General features: G+C 42.7%; 1 protein-coding gene across 5 annotated transcripts in view; it reads left to right on the top strand.

Moving 5' to 3' along the window:
- The window catches only part of robo1 (roundabout, axon guidance receptor, homolog 1), a 227,122-nt gene that overhangs the window by 173,714 nt on the left and 37,778 nt on the right, over positions 1-15,630 (top strand). For all 5 annotated transcript variants that reach the window (XM_080889647.1, XM_080889649.1, XM_080889650.1 and 2 more), the window contains one exon: positions 11,490-11,647. In XM_080889647.1, the coding sequence (XP_080745773.1) occupies positions 11,490-11,647 (158 nt within the window). The remainder of the gene's footprint in view (positions 1-11,489; positions 11,648-15,630) is intronic.

Raw genomic sequence — 15,630 nt, 5'->3', positions numbered from 1 at the left:
GTGGCTTCTGACCTCAAATGCGCTCCTCATCTAGCAGCCGGCAATACACAGTTTGCCACCATGCTGAATGTCTTTTAGTTATATTTCACCTATAGCAGAGTGTTTATTCCCCTCTTAAATAATCCAGACTGCCAAGCTTTAAATGGTGTTCACACGAACTCTTATTTCACCAGTTCTTGCCTCTCACAGACTCATTTGTACAACACACCCCAGTTAGTGCTTTAGCTACCCAGCTCATGGATCTTTGCTTCTCCCTTTTGGCAGAAAATTCAAACATCTGCCCCCCCCCCCCCCCCCCCCCCCCCCCCCCCCCCAAACACTCCTCTGCCTTTCTGCCTTCCATTCCCTTATCCTTCTTATCGGCCGACCAGTTCTTTCTCCTTCATTTCTTAAATTTCCTTTCCTCTTGCTCATTGCCCCTCCTCTGCACCAGATGGGCTCCTCTCTTGCTTTCAGGATAATTTGTCTATGATGCATGGGGGCTTTGGGCTGACCACATGCCTTTGGATGTTGGGAATGGCATCCGTGTTGAGTAGGATTTTTTTTTTTTAATGAAAGAGGTGAAAGAGAGGTTGCACTTCTGTTGTCTGTCAGCAAAATAGTTCAGAAGATGAGGAAAGAGAAGAAAGGCTCTCAGTGTTTCAAATTAAAGGAATAAATAAAATACTCTTAAATGATTAATAAAGACAGAAAGTCAAAGAAACAATTTAGAAAACAAAAAGAAAAATGACAAAAACAACAACAGAAAGAAGAACCAGCAGGATAAGCTGCCCTTATTAAAAGACAATTGAAACGTCCCTGATCTTTAATAAGTCCATTACATTGTACAGTTGATGGGTTTTACACCATCCTTGTCACTGCTTTTCTTCTTCCCAAAAGGATTAACTGCCAGAGGAAATTTCTTTAGTGTGATTAGATGTTCATAGATGAATTTTTCACGTCTGTGTTTTGAAGACTCATCTCCAACTGTATTGCAAAGAAAGCCTGCAGGGAATGGGGCTCAAAAGATATGAGACCAGTATTTAGTATTATCCTTTGCTGTCACCCAATGAGGCCAGGATATGTCTATCATCTCTGAGCAATTTTCCCTCTTATATTTTCTATTTCGAGAATTTCCAATTACGAATCACTTAATAGCTTTATCGCATGTGGTTTTATAACTTTGTGTCACATCACGTAGGTGTAACAATTTTACAGGACAAACATGATGTTAAACCATGTGATTTTAATAGACACTTATTGTTTTCTTTAATCAGATATATTTTTCTTGAAAATTATATTTAAGAAAAAGTCAAACAAATCTTCTTTATGAAAAATGAGCTTCACGACAGCATTGTCTGTGATAAAAAGATGAAGATGACTAACTCTGAATGACCTCAGTTAAAATATAATTAACAAAATCAAACTCCCCACATAAAATTTGTTTAGGTGGAAAACACTGCGACACTCAGCTTTGTTCTAGTCTCAGGGTACCAAGCTTGAAAATTCAGTCTATGCAACAGGCATGCATTGCCACAGAGGTGGAAAAGATTCTGCTCCCACCTCTATAAATCTACTGTAAGGCTACTGCGCCAACTCTGTGAGTGCAGTAGCCTTAAATTTCCACTTCTACGGGGCTTGGCTTTGTACCCTGGGGAGACTATCATAAATCAGCTCAGTAGGATGTTTCAGGCATGTTAACAGTAGCAAAGTATCCCATAAAACAAAGAAGAAAAACTATGACAAAACATTTCTTTTGTCTGCACGCTCAATCCTGTGAAAATTGAAATTTGGAAAATGGGGGACTTATCAGTCTTGAAACCTTACACACTGTCAATTTCACAGAGATCAGGTTAATTTCTGGCACATTTACAAAACCTCCTCTTTGGTATCAGCAAAGCTCGATATTGCATGTTGGACAAGTTGACAAGCGTAGTGAAAAGCTATAGCGCCAAAGTATCTGGCAGCGATCACATAGAAGTACGCACTTAGTAGGCAAGTGCTAAAGATGAAATTTCAACTCTCTGTTTCTGTTTGGCACACCGTATCTGACAGCATTCCCTCATTCCATTCCTTTCGGCAACACTTCCCACTGTAACAGATCTCCTCTTAGATATGATGTGGACAGCTTTTCATCTTCTCAGGGTTCATCTGGGAAAGTTTAGGGTCCATGTGGAAACCATTGAAATGGGGACGGCAACTGATCAGACAAAGATGTGCCCCTCTGGAGCTGCAACACATGTTTGGATACCAGTACCCTCATTTGCTTTGTCTCACCCTCTTTAACATTCCTGTGCCCTATATCTCTATCCCCTTATCCCCACTTCCCAACTTTTACTTGACCTCTACAAGCTCTTCCTGTCTTTGTCGCTCTTCCTTTCCTCTTTTCCCATCTCCTCTGTGCCTGGTAAAGTGATTGGTGAGGGAACGGGATAGTGGAAATGAAAGTGGCCATGGCGAAAGGCTAAGAGATCTGCTGTAACATTACATTGGACTCCCTAGCGTTTTTTTTTTTTTTCTTTCACCATTTTCCTCAGCGCCTGTTTCCCTCGACGCAGCCACTATCACATTACTCCTCCCCAGTCACCTCTGCAACACCAACTGATGTAATTCCAGTTTATAGTTCAGACCGACCAAGACACTGCAACAATCGCTCACTCCTACTGTTTCCTAAACCTCCAACAAATTAGACTTTCATTGGAAACTAAGGGTATTAGGCTAAGATTTCCATTACACCAATTTAAGATGAAAGGCTGAATTCTAACTTTTCAGCTTTGAATTAGTGTGTTTGACATATGCTACAAAGGCATCGGTGAAGTTGTGTGTATGCTGGATCTCATTAAGCATGCATTAATAAGGAGTAGTCCAAACAGACTGGCAGCAAAGTGAGTCAGGAGAACTAAAACCCAAGCAAACACACCTACCTGCACATGAGCACTCATATAAACACACTAGATGCTTCAGTATATAAGACAATGGGAGGTTCAGCCAACGTATGGTGAGCAGGAGCTGTTTAATATTTGTGATTTCCATTAACACTCACATGAAGCATAGCCAGAATCTCAGTCACTGTAAACATCACATCCCTCTTTTAACATCAGGATCTCATTCCCCTCACCACGGTGCTGTTTGCACAGCACTGCTATAGAATACCTCTGCTCCGTGTCCATTAGTCTCTGCTGTTATAGCTGATATAGCTTTGTTTTGGGAAGATGGGCAAGAGATTGGAACGAGTATGATTATCTGGTTGTGAGATCTCAGGATAATAGAGAAGTGAAAAGATTTGCAGCAGATGTTTGTGTTTTAAAATCTCTGACAGGGTCACAAAGGGTCAGATGGCACTCTACGGGAAAGCATGCTGTGTTTATGGATGTAATTTCTCTGATGTGTGCTAGCTGCAGTGGACAGCCTGATCTTACAGTACCTCTTTGAGCCCAGGATCATGAGTTTTCCATCCTGTGCAAATAAGCCCGTGTCATTGCACGTCACATCAAATCAGGATTATTTGCGATGACCGTGCTGTCCTGATTGGTAGTAATTCGCTTATGCATAACTGTATTTTCCCTCTCATTTTGACGCGCACGGTACACAGATGAAGACGTAAACAAATGCACGTGTAAAAACAGACAAGCACACGGATCTCTGTTCTGCAGCAGGAAGGAAAACAAGTTGCCTCACATCCCCTTTCTCACCACTCATGCTCAAGGGTCTCATGGCTGGTCTTGGTCCTACACAGCTTCTTTGTCATCACAGAGATGAGGAGGGGTCAGGTTTGGAGGAGAGGCTGAGGAGGTCCTGCTCCTTGGGGGATGGGGCTCCAAGTGCCAGGAATGTTAATTGGGAAGATTGTTTTAATAAGGTTCTCATCTTTGCAGATGCTGGGAGAGGGTTAGCTGCTGGGGCCACACAGACAGGAGGGCAGCTCACAGCGCGATATTGTCAGAAAACATAACTGACACAATGTGAACTAAGCCATGTTAGACACATAGTGGGATTTAGGCACTTGTGGATAGAGATATTCCATGGCTCTTGGCATGTTTACGCCTGCTTTTCTCGAAGTAAAGGGATTTACTATAATGAGCATTCTGTGGTGACAAATGTGTGATCTGCATATCCTCACCAGTTGTGTGTTGTGTAAAATCCTATTACACTGTGAAGACTCAGACTAGCACAGTCTAGCTTGAGCACAGGGTGAGAAGAAAGAACAGCAGCGAGTGAAACTATAAACGCAACGAGAGGGAGAAAAGAGTTCATAAAGGATCAGGTTCACCCAAGCAGCAAAATAACACATTTTCTCACTTACTTCAACTAGTATCTCATTGTGCGTATATGTGGTTTGAGGTTTTGAGATCCATCTTTGAGATTTCTGCCTCTACCCGTGAGTACAAAGTAACCGAATTTTGTTTTTTGGTGCTCACAGTGCTGAAGAATTACATTTAAAAAATGTAAAAGCTTAATGTCTTTTCAATGTCTTTTCCATAATAATAAATAATAATAAATCTAGAGAATTCTTTTAGGATCTACATTATGCAGTTTTAATAGAAAGCATTTGGAAGCCACAGTAAGACTTCAATTCAGAGAAATGACAAGCAGGGCTGCAATATGTCTCTCTGTTGTGTTTGAGAGGGAGAAAGAGCCAAAGAATGAGCGAGCACACAGTACAGGTGTACCTGCTTGTGTGGACGATAGTGTTACACCTGTTCTTTTTTTTTTATCTGTGTGCAGAGAGCTGCAGGCTCGGGGCTATACAGTGAGTGGTGAGAGTTAAGTTACACCAGCTCTCAGTTCCTCGTCTTCCTCTGGATGCAAAGCTCCACCTATAGACACCATTATGAATACAAAGTAGAAGTTTTACTCAGATGACGTACATTTAAAAGTAGAGCACAGTCCAGTGAGGCTGGACAAATCCCGAACCCACCAGTTAGGTGTGCACAGAATTGCTGTAGTGGTAATTAAGTGATCTATTGTCAAAAGTGAAGGTAAATCACTGCTCATAAAGTGTATTCATTTACTTGTTTCTCCCATCTTTCTCCCTCATTATTGTTTTAGTGCATAGTGAAACTTCTAAACCAGCAAGAGTGGAAAAAGTATGAATTCCAATAGAAGCAGCATAATGCTTTGGAAAAGTGTTTTGGATTTTTTTTAAGCCTGACCAGTACTGATACTGATTTGAGTGCATTTAATACCCACAATATCTGATGCAGTTTCCACAACAGGTAACAGGCTCTCCCTGAGAATCCAAACAGCCTTGATTACTTTCATATGTAGACAGTGAGTGATCTGTCAGCTCACAAATCCACAAGGAGCTTGTCAATGTTTTTCAGTCATTAAATGAACATGCGATAATCCTACACAGATGTTTATTGCACAGCTTGCATTGTGGCAGTGGGTGTTCTTATCTGGATTTTATTGGATTTGTATTTTTTTTTTCCTTTTTCACAACTTTTTTGGACCGAAAGAGTTGTTCTCGAGTTTTCTTTTCTTTTCTTTCCTCTGAAATTCCTGGCTTTACTGCCCCGGCACTTGAAACACTCTTTATTTTAGTCCAACTCATGCTCACCCAGCATTCCAATCAAACAGGCACTGTTTATTGAACTATGAGGTGCCAAGTCACTCACTCACTCAGTCACTCACATAAACCTGCTTCCCCGCTGCCCTCTGTGCCTTTTGCCATGTTCGCCAAACGCCATCTCGCTCTCCAAGCCTGACGAGAAGACTTATGACCATTTAAACAAACACAGGCACTCAATGGCCTCTCTGTCTGTGCGGCTGTGGGGCAGAATTTCCTTTATGTGGTGCATGTGTGCGCGCCTGTGTGTGAGCACATGTTTGTGTTCTTTATGTACGGACATAATTACTGTTGGATACTGCTGCACATGAGGCCTACATGTGCGTGTTAAAGTGTGTAGAGGGTGAGGTGCCGAGATTGAACCCTTTGCATTGGCAGCTTCGCTGGGCCAGAGCAAGCTCGGACAAGCCCTCTGGTATGTCACCTAAGGGTTCGCAAAGCCATCTGCCCTGCCTGCCAGTGTCAGTTACTGAAATCACTTGGCCTAGTGTAATAAAAATGCCTTTATCCAACACGCGCAAACACATTGGCTAAGCTGGCATATTTCCCTACATGGCTTGGTTTGTATTTATGTGTCTGTGTGTCACCCTCAACAAACCAGTTGTTGAGAAATCTTCCAGTAATGTTAAACCGCAGTGATTCCTCCTTTGTATCTTGATACCAAAGACAAGTAAGACAAGCTGTGAATACATGTTGAGGGCTGTGCCTGAGTTTTCTTTGTTTACAAAAGGACTCCCATACTTTATTGTTCAAGCTAGTTCTGTTTGTAGGAGTAATCGGGACATCCTGTCTCTGCTCCGTGACATGACATCACATTCTGTAGGATGACCTCATGATGTTCAGGGCGTGCAGGTGCAAACCCTAAAGGCCAGTGGGGTAATAGTCCTTCTGCTCTTGTTGACATATTTACGGGTGTGCATGAGATATCTTATGGTCAACCATGCACATAGGCTGTCAAGCATTTTTACTGACGTGACTCTGCAGATGTGACCTCATACTGAATGTCACGGTTGTCTGGGGAGCTTTGATTGGTTTCTATGTGATTTATAAACCCAGACTTTAAATATAAATGCGAAAGCTATGAATCAATTCTTTAAAGAACAAAACATTTACAAGTGGAAAATCTGTGATGGCTTCACGATGATGTCAGCTCTTTTTTTCAGCTGCCCTGTTTGTCAGTTTTTATCTCTGTATTTGGATATATATTCATGAGTTGGAAGTTTGTATCTGCAATCATCTGTCCTAGACAGCATTATCTGCCTGCTGTTGGACAGACGGATAAGACTTTCTGCACAGTGGGCAAGAGGAAATAAGCTCAGAGCAGAAGAACACCAGTCAGATCCAGAAAGAGAGGCGCGTCTGCTGTGTCCAGTCTCTACTCTCTGGTGGTGGGGTCAGAGGGGAGCAAGAAACAAGAAGGAGGCGGGAGGCAGTGATTCTCCAGAGTGCACCAGGAGTCCTGTTATATCTTCACACCCACCAGCAAAAAAACAGATTTATACAGTGCAAGCAGAGACACACAGTATGCACGCCTCTGGCAAATTATCCACCTGCAACAGCCTTTGCAGTGGAGTGCCATGGGTTAACACACCATTGCTATAAGCCTGTCTTTGATATAAGCCGCTCAATGTGTGTGAGCCGAAAGAGAGGTAAGATAAGGGGGTCAAATGCTGAGAGGGGGGAGAGAAATTTAAAGACAAAGTTGGAGATGCATTGAGTGAGCGAATGAGCGCTGTCTGTATCGCAGGACAGTGCTGGAGGCAAGGTGAAGAGCATCAGTACGGAAGCATACAACAGAGCCACACTGTGATTAGGCCAGGTTTGTGCTTGTGGCGTAAACAACACTCATGATGGGGCAGAGGATTTATGTTGAATAGTCAGTAGAAATGGACTGGAGGGGAGCTCATCCACTGTAAGCTTTAGTTTAATGCACATAAATCCGTTATTTGACCAGAAAAGGAGAGATTTAGTGGATGTTTTCTTTCTTTGTAAACTATTATTCAATATTTCCATTTTTTTAAACATTTCTTATGTACATATTTTGCGTGTACAAAGACTTTAACATCTCAATCATGTTGAATCATAGAGACACTTTAATAGTAAATACCCCTGCAGTGCAAAATAAAAAAAAAGAATGGATTTCTGCTACAGCTGAGGATTTAAGCAGTCACCTATAACCAGGAACATCTAGGGCTGCTTAGCCATTTGATATTTTTCTTGGTGTTCGCTGCGCTGCACATTCATCTCTGTCTACTATCCTCAGGTAGTATTTGATGATATTTGGCCCCTGATAGCCCGACAATGTTGCCGCTTGTGAACTTGAACTACCTTGAGGAAACCAGGATGGATAAAAAGGAAGCGGTCCTGCATTATACATCGAACAGAGTCTCTTCTTCCTCTCATTAATTCACTTTCTCCTCTCCTGTCATTCCCGCTGCTTCCGTTGTGGAGATAGCCATGTCCATTCTGTTTTGAGGAAAAAGCCAAAGCCAAAGGCGAGACCCACGCTGTGCTGTGTGTCTCTGTGGGATTGAGTGCGGGTGCCTTCTGATAAACCTTTAATTCCCTGGTGGGTCTGTTTTTTGTATCCCTCTAAAGATTTGTGAAGAGCTTGTTTTACTTGGTTTAATTTCCTCAGAACAAAGCTCATCTGATCTTCCCACCCAGACTGGTGTGTGGCATTAAGTCTTCATTTTCATTAATGTTGGAGGGCAGCACGGGAATCTCATTTTAATTTGACATTTAAACATCTGTTTTCAATTTCCTGAGGAAAAGAGTGTGTGTGTGTGTGTGTGTGTGTGTGCGTGCACGCATTTGTGTGTGTGGACAGGGGATAGCTTATGGGGGTGATGAACCTGTTAGTTTTCAGAACTGAGAGCAGCCATCTCAGCTGACCTTTAAAGGAGGGTTTGAATGCAAGAAATGATGGCAGCTAATTGCATTAGCTTCAACACAGCTCCAATTTGCTACTGTGGACCTGGAGACAGCTTTATTATACAGTACAATATAGCCCAACAGATGTTTGCCACTACAAGCTAAGACTCTGCTTTGATGAATGATTTTTTCCCCCTTTTTTATGCATAGTCAGCAATTTGTCTTGCAGCAAGCCATGTCAGCCAGGTGAGGTAAAACATGTTTTGTTCTTCCACTCCTGAAAAGAGGAAATGCAGGGCAGAATGCATCCCTTTACCTTGACAAAGCGTATTGATATCTGTCCAGGTCCGGATATCCACTCTGTTCCATCCCATCATCAGCATATTTGTGCAAATCCAGGACGGACAAAGAGGCGTCTTCATGCTGGGACCTGTGACTTTGGCTCATTTCCACATATTAAGCTACAAACTGAAAATCTCTATGTACACGCATACACTCCTCTCTCTCTCTCTCTCTCTCTCACACACACACACACACACACACACACACACACACACACACACACACACACACACACCGAGTTTGGCCCCTCTGTTAATAGCCCAGGAAATATTATCTGCAAGGGGACAGCTGCAGGCTCACTAGAGAGACAGAATGGTAGAGTAGGCTCATTATCCCAAACACAGATACAGACTGCACCGCACACACTTACAGGACAGCACGTAGTGTGAGCGCCTTGCATCACTTCCCCCCACCAGAATTCTGGGTCCCAAAACAGGAGCTGTAAGGGGCGAGCAGAGATATATGTGAATACAGGAAGGAGCAATACTGGATCTTTTATTTACATGAGTTGGAGGGGGCAGGCAAAATGATTCTGCCACAGCCCCAGATCCAGATCTGATGGGGCTTCTGGGGATAGAGTTGGGGCTTTGTACCCCATCCAGATTTCGGTCTGTCTGTCGATCTCACAGACTGTCTGGCTGCCTCTGTCTCCCTCTTGCTCACTCCTCCTCAATCCCAGAGGATTTTGTTTTCCACTACGCAGATGTTCAGCGTTGTCTGCTGTGCTGCACTCAGCTGTGTTTATAACAAAGAGGTGTTGGTTTGGAGGTGGAGAAAGGCCGTGAGGTGGGGGAGTGAGTGCCGTTGAGGGGGGGGGGGGGGGTTCACTGCACTGTTGGTGTAAACACTGAATGATGCCAGCTCTCCCTCGGGCCTCCAACAAGTCAATATAGCATCGTTTTTCCCTCTTTTCCTCCGAGCATATCATTCTTTATTTTCCAGAGGGACAGATGCCTGTGAATATTAGCTCCCTGGCACTGAAAGACTGTATTTACCTCAAAGGAAAAATATGATTTCCCTCATATCTTCAATGTACAGATTCTTGATCAGTATCAATCACTGTCTCCAACTGATGCAGCATATTTATACCTTGGTACATTAGGTTGACTTTTACAATAATCCTCTTAAGGACAAGCTGGATTTGCTGATACAAACAGAGACAGTTTCTTCAGATGGAGCTGGTGCTCTAATGGATCGGATGTTTGGTGTTTACATTCCTGAATGACTCGATCTGCTATTAACCATACAGCATGAACTCGGCCCACAGCTGCACTGCTGAGTGTGAGATGAATTAGAGTGAGAGGCTGAAAAGTTAGGGAGTTACACACGTAATTGCCTTTCAACTGTATACAGCACAGTGTGTATAGATCTGCGGACCCATGCCTTCTCTTGATGGTGCAATGGCAAATAACTCACAAAATATCCAGTGAATCCTTTTGCTTTGTTTCTGATAAATGCTGCCGCATGCTTTGGAATTTAGATGCTTCTGGGGAGGCGTGGGTGTGATTAGGCAACAGGACTGTGGAAGCCATTACAGGCCATCTTCCTCTAAAACAAAGTTCCTTTTAATGGACTGAATACTCAGTGTTACAAGAAACAGAGAGCAGTATCTGGGCTTGCCAATGACCAATTAAGTGCTTAAAGGGTTTAGTCAGGAATTTGTAGGCTGTCAGTAGGTGAGGGGTCCTTCGGTGACTTTAGAGCAAGCTAAGGAGCCTGAGACAAAAAGATAGCTAAAGTGCAACTTTTATCCTCAAAATGCAGACAGAACAACTTGCACATAATTTTCAGGTTTTACCTACAGATAGCAATGCACACGCACACAGTGCCTTGATCTTCCCTACTCTGTGTGTGGCCTGAATTTCAGGATACAGACACTGTTTTTATATATTTTATATGTATATATGCATTGGAGCTGGAAACATGATTACTGGCACACACTGTCTGCCAAAAGGAGCTTGTTGCTTTTTCATAACCTTCTCTCCGCTCAATAAACCTCCAGTTTATCTTTAACACTGCACATTATGAGCTCATTGATATGAAGTTTGTCTGCCTCTCAGAAAGTGGATTTGCATTGATCTACTTTGTTGCGACGTCCACTTATTAATGATATTAATCTACTAGTCTGATTAGGCAGGGAGGCAAAGACTAATGATTTTTAGGTGCAGCCACGTATACAGAACTACTCAGTTCATATTTTAAAACCTCCACATCTATTCGTTATCAAATTACTCTCCACAAGAAATAATTAAATGACAAACAGTGGAACTCGTGTATCCAAAAAAAATCAAAATCCATGGCTGTGTCATCTATTTTAAAGCACTCCAGCAGGGGAAATCAAAAAGACAGGAGTGGCAGTGATCTACGGCAGGCTTTCAAGCATGTTAAAATAGAATGGGTGCATGAATTCAGAATATCTAAATATGAAAGGTCAAGGAGAGATGAAGATGCAATAACAGACACACTCTTTAGTACACAATGATCCTCTGCATGGAGTAAATCAGAAGCGAGATATGCTCAACATTTTGTCATTTGATGCAGAGCCAGTTTTGTGTGTTAAGACAACTTGACTTAAAGTGTTGTTTTTTTGTTGTTGTTGTTGTTTTTTAAAAAAAAAACACCTCAATAGCATGCTTCTTTCGTTCTTTCTTTTTCATACCATCCCCAGAGGGAAACATTTTAGCATTTCATTAAATGTTTCCCTTTTTTGTGTGTTTTCTCGTAGTTCTACGTGACGACTTCAGACAAAATCCTGCAGATGTGATTGTGGCTGCGGGGGAGCCGGCAGTCCTGGAGTGTCAACCTCCTCGTGGACATCCTGAACCCACCATATCATGGAAAAAAGATGGAGTGAATATTGATGACAGAGATGAGAGAATCACTGTAAGTAACTGTTATCGCTGACATGTGCTGAAGCTTAGAGACTGCTTTGTATATGTCTGTTTAAATCTATGAGAGAAAATGACCTAGTACTCTAGGTCAAGTCATTACCACCACCTCAGCGTTTGTTGAAAGATTGATTTGTTCGGCTCATTATTCACAAATAGCAATTCCCAAACCCAAAATACCCAATCTTGATGCCTTCTGCACTTAATAACTGAGGTATGGAATTAGTCTTGCTCCATTAGCTGGCAGCATTGCATTGATTAGGGATGGCCTACTGGTGAAATCAACCAGGAGAAGTGTAGATCAGGAGGGGAGAAATGAGCTGACTGGAATCGAAGAAAGTTGCACTCAGCAGCAGCAGGACTGACTGCAGAATCAAAACAACAACTATCTGCATTTACAACCAAACCACCAATTATTCAGTTTAATTAAAATAGCACCCAGGCCAGCACAACAGTATCAGTCAGCTCTACATGCTTGCTTACTGAAGATGTTTCTTGATTATCCCTAGCTTAAACACTTTGTAGCAAACACAAGTTTGTGTCTGTAGTAATTGTTCTTGAGCAGGAGATTTTTACTTGGGTTTAATTATACTGCGCTCGCTAGAAGTAAGTCAAACTCAGCAGTTGGCTAACATAAGCAGGCAGTGAGTAGGCAGTAGTTAGTAGTGCGCCTGGATCACATTTTAACAATCTGACTAGATGGATTTTAAGATTCTGGCTGCACATTGTACAATTTTTAGGCAATCAAAGAATTTGGCCCCCCAAGTGCTGACAAAGTGCTGAACTTCACTGTACAGTCGTGGAAAATCTAATCTTGCCCAGATAATAAATATAAGCTACTAATAAAGATGTTCCACTCAGTATGCCTGCAGTCTGTCGCTGAAAAACCAGCCTGGGCTACTTGTGCACAATAAAATAAAACTTTCTGGGCAGGTCAGAATTGTGATTTATCGCTGCTGGCTATCTTTAGCGGAGAGCTGTTCATGACTGAACACAGTTTTGCACAGCGAGGGTGAGTTGAGGTTGGATATATTGAGTCCCAAGCTCTTTAACAGTGTAGCTGTTCTTTCTCAGTTTTTTTTCCTAAGCCGCACATTCAGGAAATCTGGACGCTGCACAGCATAATTGAAAGAAACAAGCGCATAATCTGGTTTAAAGAGAATTAAATCATATCTGTCTCTGAGTTTAGTCAGTTGTCACTGAGGAGCACGAAAATTTCACTACACAGTGGACCTTGTTGACTGGAGGAATTTAGTGTAGTATTTGCTCATTCAAATAGTGCATATCTGGCCATTGTATGCACAGCAGCTATCTTTGCCCGCTGTTGCATCACAGATAGTGTTCTCTCCTTAAACTGACATCAAAACTATTCATGTTCAGCATTTGATCTTCTGTAAAATAAAAGGAATGTTAATCTCTGTCATCCTTTACCCTTTCAGTTTTGGTTATTATCTACTGGACTACCTCATACTTTGAAGATAAAGCAGTCCTGTTTCATCTCCGTGTCATGCATGCCTCACACACACGTTCTTCCACCTAATCATGTTTGTGCCTATTTAAGAACAACACGGATAAACTGTTCCTGTTTCTGCAATAATACTGATTTTACACCCAGAATAGTGGAAGCTATGACTTTTGTCTGCTGTTGGATGAAATTCTCTGAGTAAACGTTTTCAATGCTGCTGCTTGATGACTCAGTTGTGTCCTTGTAGCTTGGAGCAATGTTGGGCCTTCTGAGGAACTAAAAACAGTCTGGACCAGCTGGTGTTGCTCACTGTAAACTTCCTGTCAAGTACAAAACCGTACAGATTGAGTGTTCCCAAATGACCATTTTAAAAGTAGCGCCAGACGTCATGAATGGCAATCGGAATATGTGTAATCAACTGTGGTGACAGATGTTAACAGATCAAGTTGTATTAGAAATAGAAAAATCATACGGCAAGCTTGTTTATGGTATAGTAAATTTGGTTGCAATGAATGACCATAGAGGGAGAAGCAGAGGTCTTTTTAATGTAATGAACAGCTGAGCTCGTCAAACCCCACCCCATCTAGTCTGCATTGTTATGTTTGTTTCAATCCACTTCTCCCACCATGCAGCATGCTTAAACGTGCAGTCTCCTTGGTGATCACTGTTGATCAGAGCAAGGTCCCAAACCACCTGCAGTGGGGATTTTCTCTCTGCACTGCACTTTATACTGGGTTTGGGATGGCTTGGATTTACTGGATATAGCTTAAAAAGGAGGGAATTAACTCCAGAAAGGAAGAGAGAGCGCACGGAATTCTTCTGTGTGCTATCTATTTTAGCCAGCTATACGTAAACACCTACTGCACACTGCGTGCCGTGACACACATGGATCCAGCACGGCATTAAAACCACCTGCCTGATATTGTATACGTCCCTACTTTGTGCGCCATTTCACATATATTCATGACTTCATGCAAAAGGTTTCCCACAGCCATAAAAAGTAAGTTACCCTGCTGCTGTGCCACTAGCAGCAGCTGGCCACATCCCTCTCAACTCTGTCTAAATGGTCTTCCAGGAACAATAAGGGAGGGACAACTAAATAGAAAAAGAGAAAATGCCAGTATTTAAGCCTAGACCATTGTCTCGTTAGAGAGAGAGTCTGCCGGCAGCATCATAAATGGCCAAAATGCAGCACATTGTCCTTCTCGTTTTGTGCTGTAGTTGTGGCTAATTATCGGCCTGGAAAATGAACTGCTGTGTGAATACCAACAGAGTTGGTGCTGAATGGGGGGCTTTTGCATTATCAGCATTGCCAAATGACATGAGACAAAAGGCAACAGGATAGTGCCATCTCCCTCTACTGCAGGGATAATGGTCAGATTGTTGGGGCTTTCAGCAGCCAGTGTGCTGCACTGTGTTGTGTTGAGAGGATATGCATGCAGGAAAAAAAAGAGGACCGCTGCTACATTCATTTACTTTAGCCAGCTCTCAGAGTCCCTGCTGCTCTGGCACTCCAAATATGCCTGCAGAGAATGGGAAACTGCCACAGACTCACAGAGGTAAGGATATGGATAGAGGGAACAGGGGCCTTAAGTGGTTCCTCATGTCAAAGCCCTGTGGAACCAACAGTACACCCCCTCTTTCTCTGCTGCATGGTCTGCCCTGACCTTGGGCCTTTGTGAGTGTCACAGTGTTTTAGCTGTTAAGCCTTTCCTCAAACAAACAGTAACATAATGATACTTCAAACCCCTCCAGCACCACAGGGTGCCCTAAATAAGCCAGGCTTCCAAGCCTCTTCAAGTCCCTCTGCCTCCTGCTTTACCATGAATATTAATCAGGGGTGAAGGGCCGAGGAATGCCGCAGAACCAGAAGAATGTGTCTGCTGTCCAAAGTTGTCCTTCAAGAAAGTTAAACTTATTGCAACTACTTTACAAAAACAGATGAAAACACACTGTTTGAGGTATAGATGAGATGCCCTAGCACGCATGTGACTACATGTGTAACTGGGCTTAACACGGTGGTCATGGCTGAAGCAGATTGTTGCAATATTGTGTGTCAAGTTCTCTGTCAGGTGTTCCCTAATGAAGCTATCCATTACATGCTTGCAGAGGGTGGTCCTGGTCTTGCAGGCTGATGTGTGCATTTAAAACCTTAAGCTTTATCAGGGCACAGAGATCACCGTGCACCATGCTATTGTGTGCATCTCTGCTGACTGGCACGGTTGTCAGCAGAGAGAAGGGCTGAGGGGCCTGTGCTGGGACCAGGACTGCTTTTCCGACTGCCTGAGAACAAAGCATCTCCTCTGGCCTGTAATCAAAGCCCTGGGAAATAACAGACATGACATTCACCTGGACAAACACACATTTTCTCCTCTGTGTGTGGGTGTGTATACGTGTATGTAGTTCATGTGTGCTTGAATGAACGTCCACTTGCTCTCACTTGTAGTTGTATGAACGTACATAAAAAATAATAAAAAAATGCCTCAGGTGTTACCTCAGTGAGCTGTGGTTCT

Source organism: Rhamphochromis sp. 'chilingali' (genome assembly GCF_963969265.1).
Source record: "Rhamphochromis sp. 'chilingali' genome assembly, chromosome: 8".
Lineage (NCBI taxonomy): Eukaryota > Metazoa > Chordata > Actinopteri > Cichliformes > Cichlidae > Rhamphochromis > Rhamphochromis sp. 'chilingali'.
The sequence above is the reverse complement of the archived record's forward strand: the minus strand, read 5'-3'. Positions and strand labels throughout refer to the sequence as shown.